Raw genomic sequence first — 17,252 nt, 5'->3', positions numbered from 1 at the left:
GTGTCTCGTGTTTCGAATCCTGCAGTGTCAAAAAAGAAAACATTCTTAAAAGTTCTTATTTTTTACACACCTGACACCTCAACACGTTTTTTGCCACGAAATAAAAAAAGAATATTAACGGACCGTTTAAGATAACCATATAACAAGAAGCCCAATCATTTTGTAACCCCATAGCCCATATATTATAAGCCTAAAAGCTTCTTATCCCATACCCACCATTTTTTTAGCAATTACAAAGACATAGACACCTAATATCATTCTAGCAAAATAGATCACATTCCCGCCTAAAGTATAGAACATGGTGACATATGTGGCCCACTCACGCAGGAGGAAAACTCACAACTGGAACAATTCAGAGCTCAATCCGAAACAAATTGCTCTAAATGAGACTCGAATCCACAATCTCCTGTAAGAAAAGTTTGTGTTTGCACCATGCCAAATCAGCTCACTAATATTTTTTCTACAACTTTGACTATCCAATTGACGTGTAAGTTCCTCTATTCATGTAATTTTATAAAGAAAACTCATCTAATGCAGCTTTACGAAGCAATCAAGCAAATGCTTATAAACAAGAACTGATATAAATATAAAGTAGAAAACAAAACAAAAAAACAAGTTATTAGACAATAAAAGTTTAAATAGAAAGGCCCGACTTGTTCGCGCTTTTAAAATATTTTTAATAGATAATGAATATACGAAAAACATAAATGAGAGATTCTAAGACTGTGGGGTGAACGAGAGTGCGGGCGGCAAAGTCGTGCCATGTTACACTTTAACGCCCCAAACACCGCTACGCGAATGTTAATTACATGGGGCGCCAAAGGTGAGTTCGCCAAACCCTTAGCACGGTTGAGGGGTGTGAGAGATGGGGTCCACTCCCAGTCAATCTATTTAATTTTTAATTGAAACCACTACACTAAAGTAAAAGCATAAGTACTTGTCTATGTGATGTAACACGACAATCTAATATACAATATATGTTAAATCGCTACACATATCCCATAAACACATGTTCTTTTAACTATGATCTTAAAGTGGTTGTGGGATTAATAATCATTGCCTATGGTGAATTCACTGCCACAAAATGTCCTGTTCGCAAAATTACATAGAAATTAATATGTTTAAAAGTTTTATTATCATACAAAATATAATTACAACAAAAGTAATAAGCATATGTGTGCAAACTAGCAAAGCCGCTCGTGGAGCCACTTGATCTCAGGTTGATTAAGAGCCCGAAATGTGTCGAAATTTTTCGAGCTTGATTCTTACATAAAGTTCGTTTAGTTATCGAGACCAAGCTCGAGCATTGTACGAGAAGCTCGTTTAACGTCGTCAAGCCTTAACGAACTTTGGGTATTTTTAAGTTTTACCTCTTTTGAATTTCTATGTGTTAATCTGACACTGCACAACCGAGCTCGATCCTTAAATAAAACTCGATTAGTTATTGAGTTCAAGCTCGAGCATTGTGTATATACAAGTATATTTAAGTTTGACCTCTTTTGGACTTCTATGTGTTATTTTCACACTGAGCAACCGAGTTTGAGTTGAGCTTTGGCTTGTTTAAGATATTACACGAGTTCAAGCCCAGCTTAGACTCATTCAAGGTTTTTTTTTTTTCAAAATTACAAAAGTAGTTAAACACATATAAATTAATTAAAAAGTAATAAACGATTCAAACCTAAACTTAAATAAACAACTCACAAGACGACCTCAAGCTTTATGAAAAGGAGCCTGAACAAGCCCGGGCTCTCATAAATTAAAACGAGCCTCAAATAAAAGAAAGACGTAAAAACACCTCAAAATCTCGGGCCTGATAAATATGAAATACATTATTATATATATGAAGCCCAATGTCTACAATATAGTCCGGTCTAGTATTTTACAACCAATGCAAACAGACAATACCCGGTTCGACCGGCCGGTCCAGATTTTACAAAACATATACAGAAACAGTAGACAACCTATAAACCATTTATGTACTTGAAAACAAACAAGATCGAATCCCAGCATACACCGATTCACGAGTCAACTCATCACCATTGCTTTCGTCATCAATTGAATCACTAATGGTAGTAATTCGTGTTATTTTTGCCCTAATTATTGTTTTTAATAAGTACGATTATGCTCCTATAATTAACTGAATTCAAGTATTAGGGCTTTAAACTCGATGTTTAAAGTTAACTGTTAACCTAATTTGATAAATACATGAAAAAGATTATATTTTTTATGTATCTGTTTGATGATTAGTGCTAGGGGTCTAAGCGAGCCGAGCTTCATTAGGCTCGACTCATTTAACTTATAGAGAGCTTGAGCTCAGCGCGTTTTGAGGTCCTTTTCTGAAGCTCGAACTCGGCTCGTTTTCTATATATTAATTATTTTGAATATGTTATTATTTATTATTTATATATTTTTTTAAATACTAGTTTAAATAATATATATTATTTAGTTATTTTATCATAGTTTTTTTATACAGCAATTATCATTAAATAAATAAACATTACTTGAAAGATTATATAAATAATATGCTCGTTTAGGCTCGCGAGTCGGCTCGAGCTTGATTAGCGATGCTCAAGCTCGGGCTTGTTTATTAAACAAGCTTTTTTTTAAGGCGCGGGCTTGTTTATTAAACAAGCTTACATTTAGGTTGGGGCTAGGGATAGAGTAGAGCTCGATTCGAGCTTTTTATGAGTCAATCTCAAGTAGCACATGAACGGCTTGGCTAGTTTAGATCCCTAATGATAACAAAAGGATATGACTTTTCTATGTTTGAATGTTTAACGTATACTGTTTTATACTTTCTTTATGTTTTGTAGTTTAATAATCTATTCATTGTTGCTTTATTTTATTTGTAGAATATGGAAATTGTTGCATCTACACCACCAAAGGGACCAACAGAATCTTCTATTCAACCGAATCATCGGTTAAGAACAGATATAGCTTGGAAGTATGTTCGTGAAGCTGAAGATGAAGGCGGAAAAAAGTTATTTGTTTGTACTTTTTGTCAAAAAGAACTTCGTGGCGGTGGGATGAGTAGAATGAAGCAGCATCTTGCGGGTATTAAAGGGAACGTTGCAAGTTGTATGAAGGTACCCGAGGATGTGAAGCTCCTTCTGCAAGGGCTTTTAGATGGAAATGTTAACAAAATAAAAGAAAAGCCACGCAGACCGCCGCACGTGGATGGTGGTAAAGCAGTTGAAGTGCAAAAAATCAACCAACAAAAAACTGACGCAAATGTTGGAACAACGAAAGCTCCACTGAAATTGCAATCATATCTAAAACGAGGTACTCATCATCATTCTCATTTCTCAACTTACCCTTCCTTCACAGACCTGCTAATGAGCCATACATTTAGTGAACACTTTGTTAACCGTTTGGCTAGAACTTAGTTTGTTTAATAAACGAACATGAACAGACATTTTGTTCATTTAGTTAAATGAACGAATATGAGCACATGTCCTGTTTGGTTATATATGTTTGTGAATTTCGCTTACGCTCAATTAAAATCGTTCAAGTTCAATCATGTTTGTTCGTTTATGTTCATTAATAGATTCATTTAAACTTATTAGCCCATTACAATTTAGTCTAGTTTTATTAACTGTTAGGTTCAATACACTGTTGCTCGTATATACTTTTAGTTGGTGTTAGACTATTAGCTAAATTATGCTTCTTCATCTATGTTCAGTACTATTCATTCGTTTACGTTCGTGAACCGTTTGGTTATATCATTAACGAACGAACATGAACATGTACATTTTTTAATGAACATGGGCAAGAAAACCCTGTTTGTTTAATTGTTCGTGTTCGATTGTTTGATCGGTTGAAGTTAAACGAACGCACACTCTCCTTTTGTATGGGAATTTATGTATTATTAACAATATAATTTTACAATTAGTTTCAGTGGTAGATGGAGATGATGACGCTCTTCCACCAGGAATTAGGGTTTCAAAGTTTGATCATTCAGTTGAAAATCACTTTAAGTTGATGGATAAATTTGCTGTGATCTCTGGAGAGTCAGAATTTGAGTTTGAACAAACCGAGATTCAACGGCTGTCTTCTTCTGTTACTTTCTTAAGGTGCATATATGAAGTTGTTTTTTTGTATGAATGTTTCTTTAGTCTTTACTGGCTATATGTTCACTTAATGTGTGACGAGTTCACACTATAACTTAATAATTGAGTCATAAATATAAACATACTTACTTTAATTGTTGGATTCCTGATATTGACAGTAAATGGAGAGATTTCTGTTATCAACCTCGGTCTATTAGGTTTGCTTGTGAAAAGGAAACCTTGGCGGAGAAAGATGTCACAACTAAGTTCAATCTGCCTCAGTTTTCTTCAGCATGTGTTCCCAAGGTGCCATTATATATAATTATATGAATATTTTAATATGCATAATTATAATATATTCATATGTGTACTTATGAAGTTTCACTAAAAATGCCTTATTAGATTGTGTACTAATATTGATGCAGGATATATCAGTTGAAAACGATATTTTGTCACCATTGAGGTTCGTTATTGATGGCGATATAGCATTTAGTTTCTTTTTTTAAACCTTTTATATATATATATATATATATTATCTTATGATATCTTGTTGCAGCAAAGATTTTGTAATGTATGTTGGTGGTCCTGTTTGGGCATTGGATTGGTGTCCTAGAGTTCATCAAAGTTCTACCTTTGACACTAATGTTGAGGTACTTATTTACATAAATGCTCTTCACATATGCTGTAATTATATTGAATTTGTTTTTAATTTATAAATCTTGTATATGTATTCTAGTTCATTGGGGTTTCTGCTCATCCTCCAGAGTCAACATATCACAAGATTGGTGCTCCACTTACCGGAAGAGGTCTAATCCAGATATGGAGTGTGTTAAATACTGGTCAAAGTCAACTTCAGACTCCATTGGTCAAAGTCAAAGCCAGGAAACCTATTACAAACATTGACCCCACAAAGCCAAAGAAACCAAGAGGAAGACCAAGAAAGACTCCTACAAAAGAATCGAATGACACTGATCAATTAATACAAGATTCTCCTGTTAGTTGTCCCGAACGGTTAAATAGTATGCTTCAATTAGTTTCCACAGTTATTGATCCCACAAAGCCAAAGAAACCAAGAGGGAGACCAAGAAAGACTCCTACAAAAGAAGCGAATGACAACGATTATTTAATGCTAGATTCGCCTGTTAGTTCTCCCGAACGCTTAAATAATATGCTTCAATTAGCTTCAAAAGAAGACGTTACTGAAAAGTTTAAATCTCACAAGTCACAAAAGCCAAAAGGAAGATCTAGAAAGAAACCGGTTAAAGAATCATTAAATATGCAATCAGTTATTGAATTCACCGATAGTTCACCCAAAACAAGCCCGGAGCCTCTTGCGGTTAAATTTCCCGATAATTCAACCGAGTTGACTGCTATAGACAGATTTACCCTTTTGACATCTGAACTCCTTGCCAAAAAGAAAGTCCCGAAAAGACAGGATTTTAAGGTCTATACTCGAAGGCCAAGAAATGACCAGTCAACAAAGTCAACCTCAAACTCAAGTCCCGTTGACCAAGATGATGCTTTGCCTAGACTTGTAATGGGCCTGGCCCACAATGGAAAAGTTGCATGGGATGTGAAATGGAGACCGTCTGATTCTTGTTCGGTTTCTAAACATGTGTTGGGATATCTTGCGGTTTTGCTTGGAAATGGAGCTCTTGAAGTGTGAGATTACTTGTAAATATTAATCAATTTGTTATTATAAGTTATATATTTTTTTATATAATGCAGGTGGGAGGTACCTCATCCTCTTGTTACAAAAGCTATATTTTCTTCTTGTAAAAAAGAAGTTAACGATCCTCGATTTCTTAAGTTGAAGCCGGTTTTTTTATGTACGAAGTTGAAATGTGGCGATAGACAAAGGTAATATCTTTATACTTATATAACCATAACCATCATTTTTAATACAACCTATTGCAGTTTTTCCAACTATCATTTCATTATATCTTACTATTACCTTCATTATTACTATAAGTGTGAATATCTGACATGACATGAACCTAACACGAAATTCATAGGTTTTGGTTTGGTATAAATGGGGTTGGGTCAGTTTCAGGTTAAGCCATGAACACAAACCTATTGCAGTTTTTCCAACTATGTTTCATTATAGCTTACTATTACTATTGCCATCCTGATTACTATTGTCAATCTGGTCCTGGCGGGTTCACAGATTGACCCGTTTAACCCTTTATTTTTTTTAGGATGCGTTTTATATTATAAATTGTATTTCTCGAACCTGCAAGCACGTTTATTACTTAAAAGAGAAATTAATATGTTTAAAATGTGTTTTTATGTTATAACTTATATTCATTGGGTATTTTATAGCAAAATTTATTACTTAAAAGAGAAATTAATATAAGTTTACCGGGTACAATTTTTTTATAATTATTCATTGGGTATTTTATAATTTTTTATAATTATTAAAATAATTATTAAAGTGTAATTGTTTATATACCTTTGTACATTTTGTTTTTTTGTAAAACTGTTATTTTAAAGTATTAATACGTGTAAATATAAAGAATAAAAAAAGTTGTGTTAAACAGGTCATGTTCGTGTCAACCCGCAAAAACTTGTGTCGTGTTCGGATTAGTACATCTGAAACGATTTTTGGGTTCGTGTTATGTTCAGGTTCGTGTCGTATTGGGTCTACTAACGCGCTAACACGGCCCGTTTAGCACCCCTGATTATTACTACATTTTTTCTACATTTATATTTATATTTTGTCTTGAAAACATTTTTTGGAAATATTTTGATTTTTTTTACAGCATTCCTCTAACATTGGAGTGGTCAGCATCAACTCCTCATGATCTCATTCTGGCTGGTTGTCATGATGGAGTGGTAATCTTGTAATTTTCATTTTAAACTTATATTTACTACAAAATGATATTTGTATAAACATTTAGGTTGCACTGTGGAAGTTCTCTGCTAGTAATTCACCTAAAGGTATTATAAAAAGTTTTAATTTTTTATTTTCTTAATTAGGCTTTTTGTTAGTTGATTTTAATATTATAATTTTTGTTGCAGATACTAGACCTTTGCTTTGCTTCAATGCTGATACTGTTCCTATAAGGGCACTTAAGTGGGCTCCACTTGACAGGTCAGCAAACAAACAAAACATAAATCCATGCATGAGGTTGATTTTAAACATATTTTTAATTTATAACTTTGTTAATATCTGCAGTGATCCTGAGACTGCAAATACAATCGTAACTGCTGGTCATAAAGGTTTAAAGTTTTGGGACATACGGTTAGTATGCAAACATTGTACTTGATGATGCCATGTCAGCAACCTTATCAAACGCCACATACGCAAAATATGCTAATATTGGCGTTAAATATTTCATTGCAGTGACCCATTTCATCCTCTTTGGGATATACCTACTCAAAAAGTCATAAATAGTGTGGATTGGCTGCCAGATCCCAGGTACCGTTGGCCCTTTTAATTTATTATTATTTTTTTTATATAACTTTACCTTAAATTAATATTTAACTTTGGTTGCAGATGTGTTATTTTATCGTGTGACGACGGTGAAATAAAATTAATAAGCTTATCAAAAGCGGCATGTGATTACCCGGTTACGGGCATGGTTACTAGCATGGAAACTGGGAAAAAACAATATGGAACTAGTAGTTATAGTTGTTCAACATCTTCAATTTGGAGCATTCAAGCGTCCAAGTTAACAGGTAATAATAATATTTATATAGTAATAACAATAATAAAAGTTTAAAACAATTTAATTTTATGTTGTTTAACCAATTTTAGCATATGATTGCAGGCATGGTTGCATATTGCTGTTCAGATGGTAAAGTTATTAATTTCCAGGTGTGCTTTTATTTTTCTAAAAATATCATCATCATCATCATCGTACTCAGTATATCCCACCAATAGCAAAGCTATAGTAGGGTCTGAGGAGGGTAAGATGTAGACAGCCTTACCTCTACCCCATAAGGATAGAGAGGCTGCTTCCGGTGAGACCCCCGGCTCGATAGTAGTTTTGCATCAAGCCTTGGACATAAGGCACATAGCACTCAATCATCGGGACACCGGCTGATCGGTGCATGTACCCTTGTCTTTCGGCTATCAACGCCACTACATGATGCCTGATTAACCGTCCGTCACTTTTAACGTTATTTTCACGAGATTAGTAAAATAACGTCAAAATTAGTGCAATTTCACTTTTGCCCACCCGAGGGTTCACACATATATACATCATATGTGCGCACCGCAAGCAGGGCTAATTTTTCTAAAAATATATAATAATAATAATAATAATTTCTGTACATTGTTCTTATACTTATGTTTGTGAAATTGATCAGCTTACAACAAAAGCAGTGGAGAAAGATCCTCACAGAAACCGGGAACCTCACTATTACTGTGGGTCCCTAACAGAGGAAGAAGACTCGAGTCTTACTGTGTTATCCCCATTGCCAAACATCCCCATTCCAATGAAGAAATCGTCCACTGAATTTTCCGATACCCCCAGATCCAGTCGTGGCTTGAAATCAAAGTCAAATCAAGAAATGAGAGCTAAAGACCATATCTCTAAATGCCAAACACCACCCAAACAATCTTCAGGTTCCTCTCTCTCTATACACACACACACGCTTAAAATCGTGGAAACTGAACATGGTCTGTTTAACACGTTTATATAAACGTGTCAAAGGAGTTGGCGGGTGATAACCGAGCTGTAAACATGCTGATCAAGTTGGCTGTAAAAAATGGGTTAAACGGGTCATAAACGGGTTAGTGGGTTGACCGATTTAGTTAAACAGTTTGCCAGGCCGATCTGTTAATTAAACGCGTATATTCAATATTCTGGTTTTTTTGCTGGGTACATATGATATAATATCAAGTTTTGAAGGGTATCTATGAAATTACAATCTAATACACTGAAGAAATGTTTTCGCAAAAGGATCGCATCACTAGTTGGAGCGGATTTATGAAACCGGGATGACTGCATAATTAATTTAAGAATATTCAAACGTTACATAAAATTTAAATACTGTTAAATTAAAAGTTTAATAAAACTGTTGTAGAGGAAGACCCACGTGAAAGAGAAGACAAACGACAAATCCTGTTAGATCAGTAGAAAACATTACTATAGAGGACATGAGGGGTAGAGGTAGACCCAAATTAACTTGGGATGAGACGATTAAGCATTATTTGATAAACCTGCATCTCTCCGAGGATATGGTTGATGATAGGACTTCTTGGAGACGTAGGATTAAGGTTAAGGACTTCTAGGGAGATGATATAGTTTTGGTTTAGAAATATGTCTTAAGAGTCATCACCTTACCTACTTAGTATAATTTGTTTCTATTACTATTATTGCTTATTTTTACTACTAATACTGCTATATATTATAATTATTTTATCTACTTATTATCCTTTTTTTCCGTTAGTACTAAATATTACACTTTTCCAATATTCTATTTTATACTTTATTTACTATTCTACTATTATGTTGCTTGTTTTTGGAGCCGGGGGTCCCTTGGAAGCAACCTCTCTATTCCCCAGGGATAGAGGTAAGGTTCGCCACATCCCACCCTCCCTAGACCCTACTAATAGTTTTTGCTATGTGTGGGATTTACTGGGTACGATTGTTGTTGTTTTATTTTACTGATTTAAAATTAAAAAATAAAATAAATGTGTTAGAAAGGTTATTAAATTGATATATGTAGAATGTAGACAATAATACTATGTTAGTGAAGTTGGTTCGAGCTTTAACCTTTTGCATTAGAGGTCCCAAGTTCAAATCATGTTAGCTACAGAAATTAATTATATTTTTGTTATAAGTGAGTTAAGTTATAATAAGATATGTGTGTGTTATCAACCGAGCTCGGGTTTTGTTAATTGTTATGCTAATGTTTTGGACAAAACTTGTGTTCAGGAGGCCCATTGGTGATGGCCGTGAAGAACAATAATGATAACTCTCAGGAAGCCCAAGCCCAAGCCCAGGCGCAAACGAGTCAAGAATTAGTGTGCATAAATAATGACGATAAGATTGAAGAAGAGTATGTAAATGAGAACACCAAAACCGAAGTTTTCCCTCCAAAAATGGTTGCGATGCATCGAGCTACATGGAACATAAATAAAGGTAGCGAAAGATTGGTGTGCTATGGAGGTGCTGCGGGAATCGTACGGTGTCAGGAAATTCGGTAACTTGAAACTTGAATGTTAGATAGGTAGATTTGGTAAGGTGGTGTTTGGTTAAGGGGTTATGAATGGGCATGGTTCCTTGTGTTTGTTTCATGTTAAAAATAAACAGGTTGTTATTAAATAATCTAGTTTTTTGTTGAATGTAAAAAATGTAGGGCTTCACCTTTGACAAAATAAGGAACTTTGAACGTATTTTCAACACATTTTTTGGTCACTTTATGACTTTAAATTCAAAAAAAATAAAAAAATGCCTCATAGCTTGCTCTAAGCGCGATCAGAAAAAGCTCGAAAAATGTTTAATTGAATTGGTCTAGTTTGAAACTGAGCCGAGCTGGCTTGCTTTAAAAACGAGTTGAACCCGAGCCAAGGATGGGCTGTGCGTTAGCACTTCTTGGTGCGGCTTGCTAGGTAACCAACTCATGTGAACTTGATTTGGACTTGTTATGTATCTTGTTGAACTTACTTTGCATATAGTTTTTGAGCTATTGAATGATGATTGTACTGAACTTGAAAGATGTTCATTAAATTTATTCTCTTTTTAAATCAAGCTGAGCTTGAGGTCAATTCAGCTCGGTTTCAAATCCGAGCCGGTCCATAAACCCCTAAGTGAGAAGTATATTACAATATATTAAGGGATGTGATCCTTATACACCACCCCCATGATGATTGGGTACGCCTATACAGCTCGTACGTATAGGCTACGTATGACTGACAAGTGTACGAAGGAGACAAAAAAACAACTGTTTGCAGCTTTTGCGACCGTATAGACCTATACGAGCCGTATAGGCATTTAATGCTATACCATAAAACCTATACGGGCCGTATAGGGCTATACGGCCGTATAGAAAACTTTTACAGAAAAGTCAGCATGGTTTTGACCACTGTTAAGCACTTAAGCCCAACTTGAAAATGACTTTACAAGCCTATACGAGCCGTATAAGGCTATACGACCGATATAGACAGATGTATTTTGGGGTGACTTTATACTTTTATGTATATGGACCATGTGTTTAGAACATGATGTATTTTGAGGTTCACTTTTATTTTTATGTATGTGGACTAGATGTTTTGTTATCTGCTAAATCATTGATTGATTATTGTGTATGGAATATAGTAAAGTGTAACATGATATAATATTAAACGAACTTTCTTGGGGTATAACTACAAATTACTTAGCCTAGTATGTGATGTAAATTTAAATAGACAATTTATCCTATTATATTATTCAACATTTCATTAGTTTACTTATCCTAAAAATTAAATATTTTTTTGTCTATACGGCCCGTATAGGCCTATACAAGGCACTAGAAATAATGACCGACAATGCCCGACACAAGCTGACACAACTCAGGTGCTATACAACCCGTATAACCCTCTACAAGCCGTATATACAAAACTGATGTGTGAGGATCCATACCGGTGTATGAGGATCCTAAGCCTATATTAACTTAACTTATCACCACGGCTCTCGTTAGGCCATGTTAACATGATAATTGTTTAATATTTGTTTGAAATAATCTCGAACCTAATGTTCACAAATCGGGTATTTTTAGGAACCGGAGCTAGTTCCGGGTATGGTCAATAAAAGTAAAGAACCAGGTCAGGTAGAAACTGGTTTCGGGTATTGTCGGATGTTTGACCGATTTTTATCGGCTTTCAGACCGGGTTCGTTGTTTGACCGGATACAAGTGGAACCGGTTCCGGCGGGTCCTAATACAATTTTTCTTAGGAACTGAAACCTGGTTCGTACCCACGGGTTTGGTGGGGATCTAAAACCGGGTTTTGTCCCACCTCTATAATGTATCCTCGCTATCATTACACAGAGCCGACCATGAGGGAGGCAGGGTAGTTGACGGCCTTAGGCCCGCACCCCGCTAGGCCTGAAATTTTTTTAAAATATATATATATGAAAAATATATATATAATCAATGTTTCAAAACAATTATATGACCACTAGCTTGGTCTAGTGGCAAAAAGGTATGATATCTAACCAAGAGGTTGTGGGTTCTAGTAGATGTGCACAAATCGGGTTTTTCAAATACCCGGGTTCGGGTATGGAACCGGGTTCGGGTATGACCGGGTATTGGAAAATCAGGTATTGACAATAATCGGGTCGGGTTCGGGTCCGGGTATTGTCTCGAAAAACCATACCCTATGCATCGGGTTCGGGTAGGGTATAGCACGGGTATTTACCCTATTTTCGGGTATTGAAAAAACCCTATTTTCGGTTATTGAAAAAACCCTATTTTCGGTTTTTTTTTCGGGTATTTTTTGGGTATAGATTGGATATTTTAAATGGTTGCACTTTTTAGGTGTATTTTTTGGGTATTTTTAAGGTATTTTTCGGGAACAAATCGGGTATTTGAAATACCCGGTTTCGGGTATTGGAAAAACCCGGTTCCGGGTACGGAACCGGTTCGGGTTTTCGGCCAACCGGGTTTTCGGGTATTACCGGGTACAAATCGGGTCCGGTTCGGGTTCGGGTTTTACTACCGAAATGCATACCCTATCCGTACCCTACGGGTAGGGTCAGGTATTAAAAACCCGGGTATTAGTAAAACCGGTTCCGGGTTTTTATTTCGGGTCCGGTTCCAGGTTCGGGTTTTTTGTGCACCTCTAGGTTCTAGTCTTATTTGAGGCATTTTTAAGTTTATTTTTATACAAAAGTTTTTTAAACAACTCAAATCATAACCAAGTAAGCCCATTTAAAATTAAATTGTTTAAACCCAATAAAATGTTTCTTTCACTTAAAGCCCAAAAAAAAATTTCGCATTTGGCCCAAACTATTTTCGTCTTCTCGGAGCCGGCCCTGTCATTACACGAGAACTTCATCTGGGCTTGATCAGGTGTATGAGCTATTAAATGATCTTAACACAGTGCTAGATGTGCACAAAACCATGGATCGGATCTCTTCAGGTAAAGCTAGTCCTAGCTTGGTTTAGAAACCCCCATAAAACTGGTTCGGTTCAGTTTTAACTGTTTCAACAAAGGATTTCTCAAACTTGTTACAAATTGGTGATTCCGTTTGGTTTCAAACCGGTTTCTTATCGGAATAAAATATCTAAATGTTCACACAATAATGGTAATAGTTTTTGTTACATTAGATGGAAATAAATAGATATTAACATTCTGGTACCATCAAACTAAATGGAATTTGAATAGATTCTAACATTTTAGCTACATCAGATTAAAATGAATTAAAGGAATTCTAACTAAAACTTTAAGTTAACATTTATGTTGAAAATGATTCGTGGAATCATTAATTGATTGATTAATTAATTATAGATCGTTCAAATAAAGGTAATAATTAATAGAGTAATTTGCAAACGTTTATATACATGATTTATGTTTAAAAGAAAAAAAAATTGATTTGCTGTGGTTGAAGAGTACTTACATGGACTAGTTGTATAAATGGTTCCTGGTATGTTGGTCTAATTCTGGAATACGGGTTTAATATCTCTTGTTGGAGTTGACGAAAATGATGATTGAAGTCTAGAATTATATTATTCTCCGGTCATCTAAGACATGTAATTGTGTCGAGGTATGTATTCACAAGACGCGCTAGGAAGATTAAGGCGTGGGATCTTCTATGGGTGAATAATAGAGCAATATTATCACTATTAGAATGATTAAATTGATGGATTTTTAATTTGTTAATGTATTTGTATCAGGATGATTATGTACTTTGTTGGTTGTAACTTCTTGCTTGAAATTTTAATATAATGGAAGTATATGTGGTTAAAAAGAGTCATGGAAGTTTTTCAATGATGACCAATATATTACGATCTTAATTAATTTTTTTTTTCAAGTTATTAGGTTGAATGTTGTCATTTGAAAGCCATGTTGTTCCTATGGACTTTGTGATCCTTTGCTTCCATATAACGTTTAAAAGTTTTTATAAAAGAAAGTAGTAGCAGTTTTTTATTTCTTTTCTTGTAGGAATATGGATGAGTAACGAGATTCTATAGTTAGGTGTGGTAATAACTCATCATGTATGATTTTGTCGATAATATGAATTAAACTGCTAACTATAGTTTCAGGAAACAAAGCATACCTCTGGTGGGGTATGTCGATTGCACCATGTAACCATTTTTCAGATTTGTTCTTCAAAATGTTAATTTGTATTAAACAATAAAATGGTGAAAATGATTATGAATATAATACATACACACACATAAACGACCTGATTTGTTTACATGATCGGTCCCAAGTTTCAAACCATTGATTGGGCCACTACGCTATCAAAATTGAAGGAAAAATCAAACTGCATAAATCTCATTCTGACCAAAACAACTTGCTTGTTTATGTTTGTAGCATTTGATTTGATGGGCTTCAACAGTTTATAAATATTCCTGGTTAAGATGACAAAAGTAAGTCAATTTGGTTAACTTAACTCATGGAGAACACAACCCTGTACAACCATCTCATCATTTCCATATCAAATTTATAAGAATAAACGTAATAATAGTAGCGGTGGTAGTAGTCATAATAATAATAAATAAATAAAGATAACTGTTAAAATCAAACATATAAAAGTAGTGGATCCATATGGTTAATCATAATCGTTGAGTTAGGTTAGCCATTGTCGATTCAAACCCTAGATCATGTTAATATCATAAGAGGGAGATTGTTATAGAAGGGTCGAGGCAAGAGCCTCGGCGACATGGGTGAATTTATGTGTACGTGAGAGATTGGAAAGGTCCCCCGCTCATAAAGCTCCCCGTCTAACACTCTAAACATATTCAGTTGTTTTAATTTAATTGTCCTTTGGATTTTTTAGAATATTCTTTCACATTTTTAATGGTCCCTTAACCATTTATAATGCTTTAGTAGAAAAGCTTTATATTTTTACTAATAGCATCTAGAGTAAGGGTATGTTAAAAATGGATGACATAACATATGTCAAATATATTTTTTCTTTTGTGCATTCACAATACATATAAACATCATCTCTCGTATCTCTCCTCTTTCCTCTTTCCTCTTTCAATCCCTCACATACTCATTTTTTTTCAAATTTTTTCACAACAAACTTCACCACGTATTCTCTCATCCAACTCATCATCTCTGTTCTAAAACTCCTTACTGGAGATGCTTTTTGCAAGAATTACATGACAAAGACTTGCAAGAGTATGTGACTTGTAAGGTTAGATCTTTTGACACTTTTGTCCTAGTTACTTATTATTAGTATGCCATAAGCCCATAATCTTAAAAGGTATAAATTTGTAACAACACTGTTCGTATGTATAATCTTAGGGCTTAATATTTGCTAAAATTTACAGTAATTTATTTTATCTCATCCGTGCAAATCTTATCATTTTTCATCTACCAATAAAAAATCTAGAATTTGTCACTGCTAAAGAATCACCATCATGATACAACTTATCATGACATATCTAAGTTGTATTGATTTGTATGAACGTATGCAAAAGCATAAGGTAGTCCATCTTTTTGAAAATTTAATATTTATGTGGTCCTATTTATTGTTTTCTTTTTAGTTGTAGTATATGTATTTTAAACTTATTAATTTGTTTCTCTCATAATGTAAAGCTAAACTTGTTAGACTGAGGGGTGTGGGGGCTTCAAAGGGGGCGCTAGAGCCCCTCCGCTCGCGCCCCCAGGCGCTAGTACCACACCAAGGGGGCGCTAGAGGGGGCTCCAACACCACCTGCGAGCATGGTAGCGGGAGAAGAGGGAGAGGATGTGGGGCGCTAGCGGGGCGCTAGAGGGGTGCTACCCACACCAGGGGCCAAGGGCGCTAGCGGGGGCGCCAACACCCCCTAATCCAGTTTCTCTCTCTGCGACACGTCATAATATTATTGGTTCTTGGCTCTGCTGGAGCCCCCACACCCCTTAGTCTTAGACTGAGGGGTGTGGGGGCTTCAAAGGGGGCGTAGAGCCCCTCCGCTCGCGCCCCCAGGCGCTAGTACCACACCAAGGGGCGCTAGAGGGGGCTCCAACACCACCCGCGAGCATGGTAGCGGGAGAAGAGAGAGAGGATGCGGGGCGCTAGAGGGGCGCTACCCACACCAGGGGCCAGGGGTGCTAGCGGGGGCGCCAACACCCCCTTAATCCAGTTTCTCTCTCTGTCACACGTCATAATATTATTGATTCTTGGCTCTGCTGGAGCCCTCACTAGAGCCCCACACCCCTTAATCTTAAATAGGCAAAAAGATCCTTTGCTTTTAAAAATATGAAGTATGCATTGGACAATCAAATACGTATCTTTTCTCTTTAAAATTTTCCACGATCACGACATTTAACCAATCATGATCTAAAAGCATTTTAAATAATATTTTATCAAAAAAGTGGATATAAGTTTTTCTGAATATATACTTTTACAGAGAAGCAAATATTATATGTGTTTACGTGAGTTTAAAATAATGAATGAAAACGATATATTAGTAGTATGGTAATTGGTCGGTTTGGGATGAGTTTAGGTATTTTTAAACTCATATCCGGTTATTAAATCTTGTCTTAAACTTATCGGGTTTCTATCGAGTTTTAACAAATTAATTAACTAATTCATTACAAACAAATGATCATCATAAATTGTCTTAAATAATATACAAGTTTTGACAAGTAGTATTTCTTCAAAATTCCACAAAAGAAAAAAAAAACAATCCAACAAAAAAGTAGATAGCTACTATAAAAAAAAATCACGGCCTTTGGCTATTCCATCGGAGTGGTCATTCACATGGCAAGTGATGGATGACCCGGCCTTTGGCCTGGGTTCGAATCTCGATACCGCCTGAATTTTACCGTTTGTTTCCAGACTCGTTCTAGTTAACACGACTGTCGTGCCTTCGGGCAGGTTGGGGCTGTCGGGTTTTACCAGGAACGCCCAAGCCAAACTCGGATGCCAGCGTGGATCCGGCTAAGACAACATAGTCTGGCCTGAGTGGGGTGACGGGGCTCCTCTCGTAGGAGTTGTGATTACCCTTAACTGAGAAAGTCACCATTCGAAAAAAAATAAAAATTCACGGCAAGTTCAAGTACACTAATTCCTGTAAGCTCTTTTTCTGCAACCAAACAATTAATATATTTAT

At 35.6% G+C, this 17,252-nt stretch overlaps 1 protein-coding gene across 1 annotated transcript; it reads left to right on the top strand.

The window, feature by feature from the left end:
• The first annotated feature begins 2,855 nt into the window (after positions 1–2,855).
• Positions 2,856–10,414, top strand: LOC143533792 (uncharacterized). Its single transcript, XM_077028458.1, has 16 exons — positions 2,856–3,282; positions 3,899–4,073; positions 4,229–4,355; positions 4,475–4,512; positions 4,606–4,699; positions 4,786–5,711; positions 5,778–5,909; positions 6,812–6,884; positions 6,950–6,989; positions 7,071–7,143; positions 7,228–7,293; positions 7,396–7,470; positions 7,549–7,730; positions 7,823–7,869; positions 8,364–8,622; positions 9,938–10,414. Exons 1-16 carry the CDS (start codon positions 2,856–2,858, stop codon positions 10,207–10,209), a joined length of 3,006 nt encoding a protein of 1,001 aa, XP_076884573.1. The 3' UTR covers positions 10,210–10,414.
• Positions 10,415–17,252: the final 6,838 nt, after the last annotated feature.

This window comes from Bidens hawaiensis, unplaced genomic scaffold, assembly GCF_021521415.1.
Source record: "Bidens hawaiensis isolate Kalapana, Puna unplaced genomic scaffold, B.hawaiensis_p1.1 tig00009917_1, whole genome shotgun sequence".
Lineage (NCBI taxonomy): Eukaryota > Viridiplantae > Streptophyta > Magnoliopsida > Asterales > Asteraceae > Bidens > Bidens hawaiensis.
Note: the sequence above shows the minus strand (reverse complement) of the source record. Positions and strands in the feature narration are given on the sequence as shown.

Coding starts and splice junctions, on each gene's coding strand:
- LOC143533792 (XM_077028458.1), top strand. CDS start 2,856: ATGGAAATTGTTGCATCTACACCACCAAAGGGACCAACAGAATCTTCT. Junction 6,990..7,070: donor TGCTAGTAATTCACCTAAAG/GTATTATAAAAA, acceptor TTTTTGTTGCAG/ATACTAGACCTTTGCTTTGC. Junction 7,870..8,363: donor GTAAAGTTATTAATTTCCAG/GTGTGCTTTTAT, acceptor GAAATTGATCAG/CTTACAACAAAAGCAGTGGA.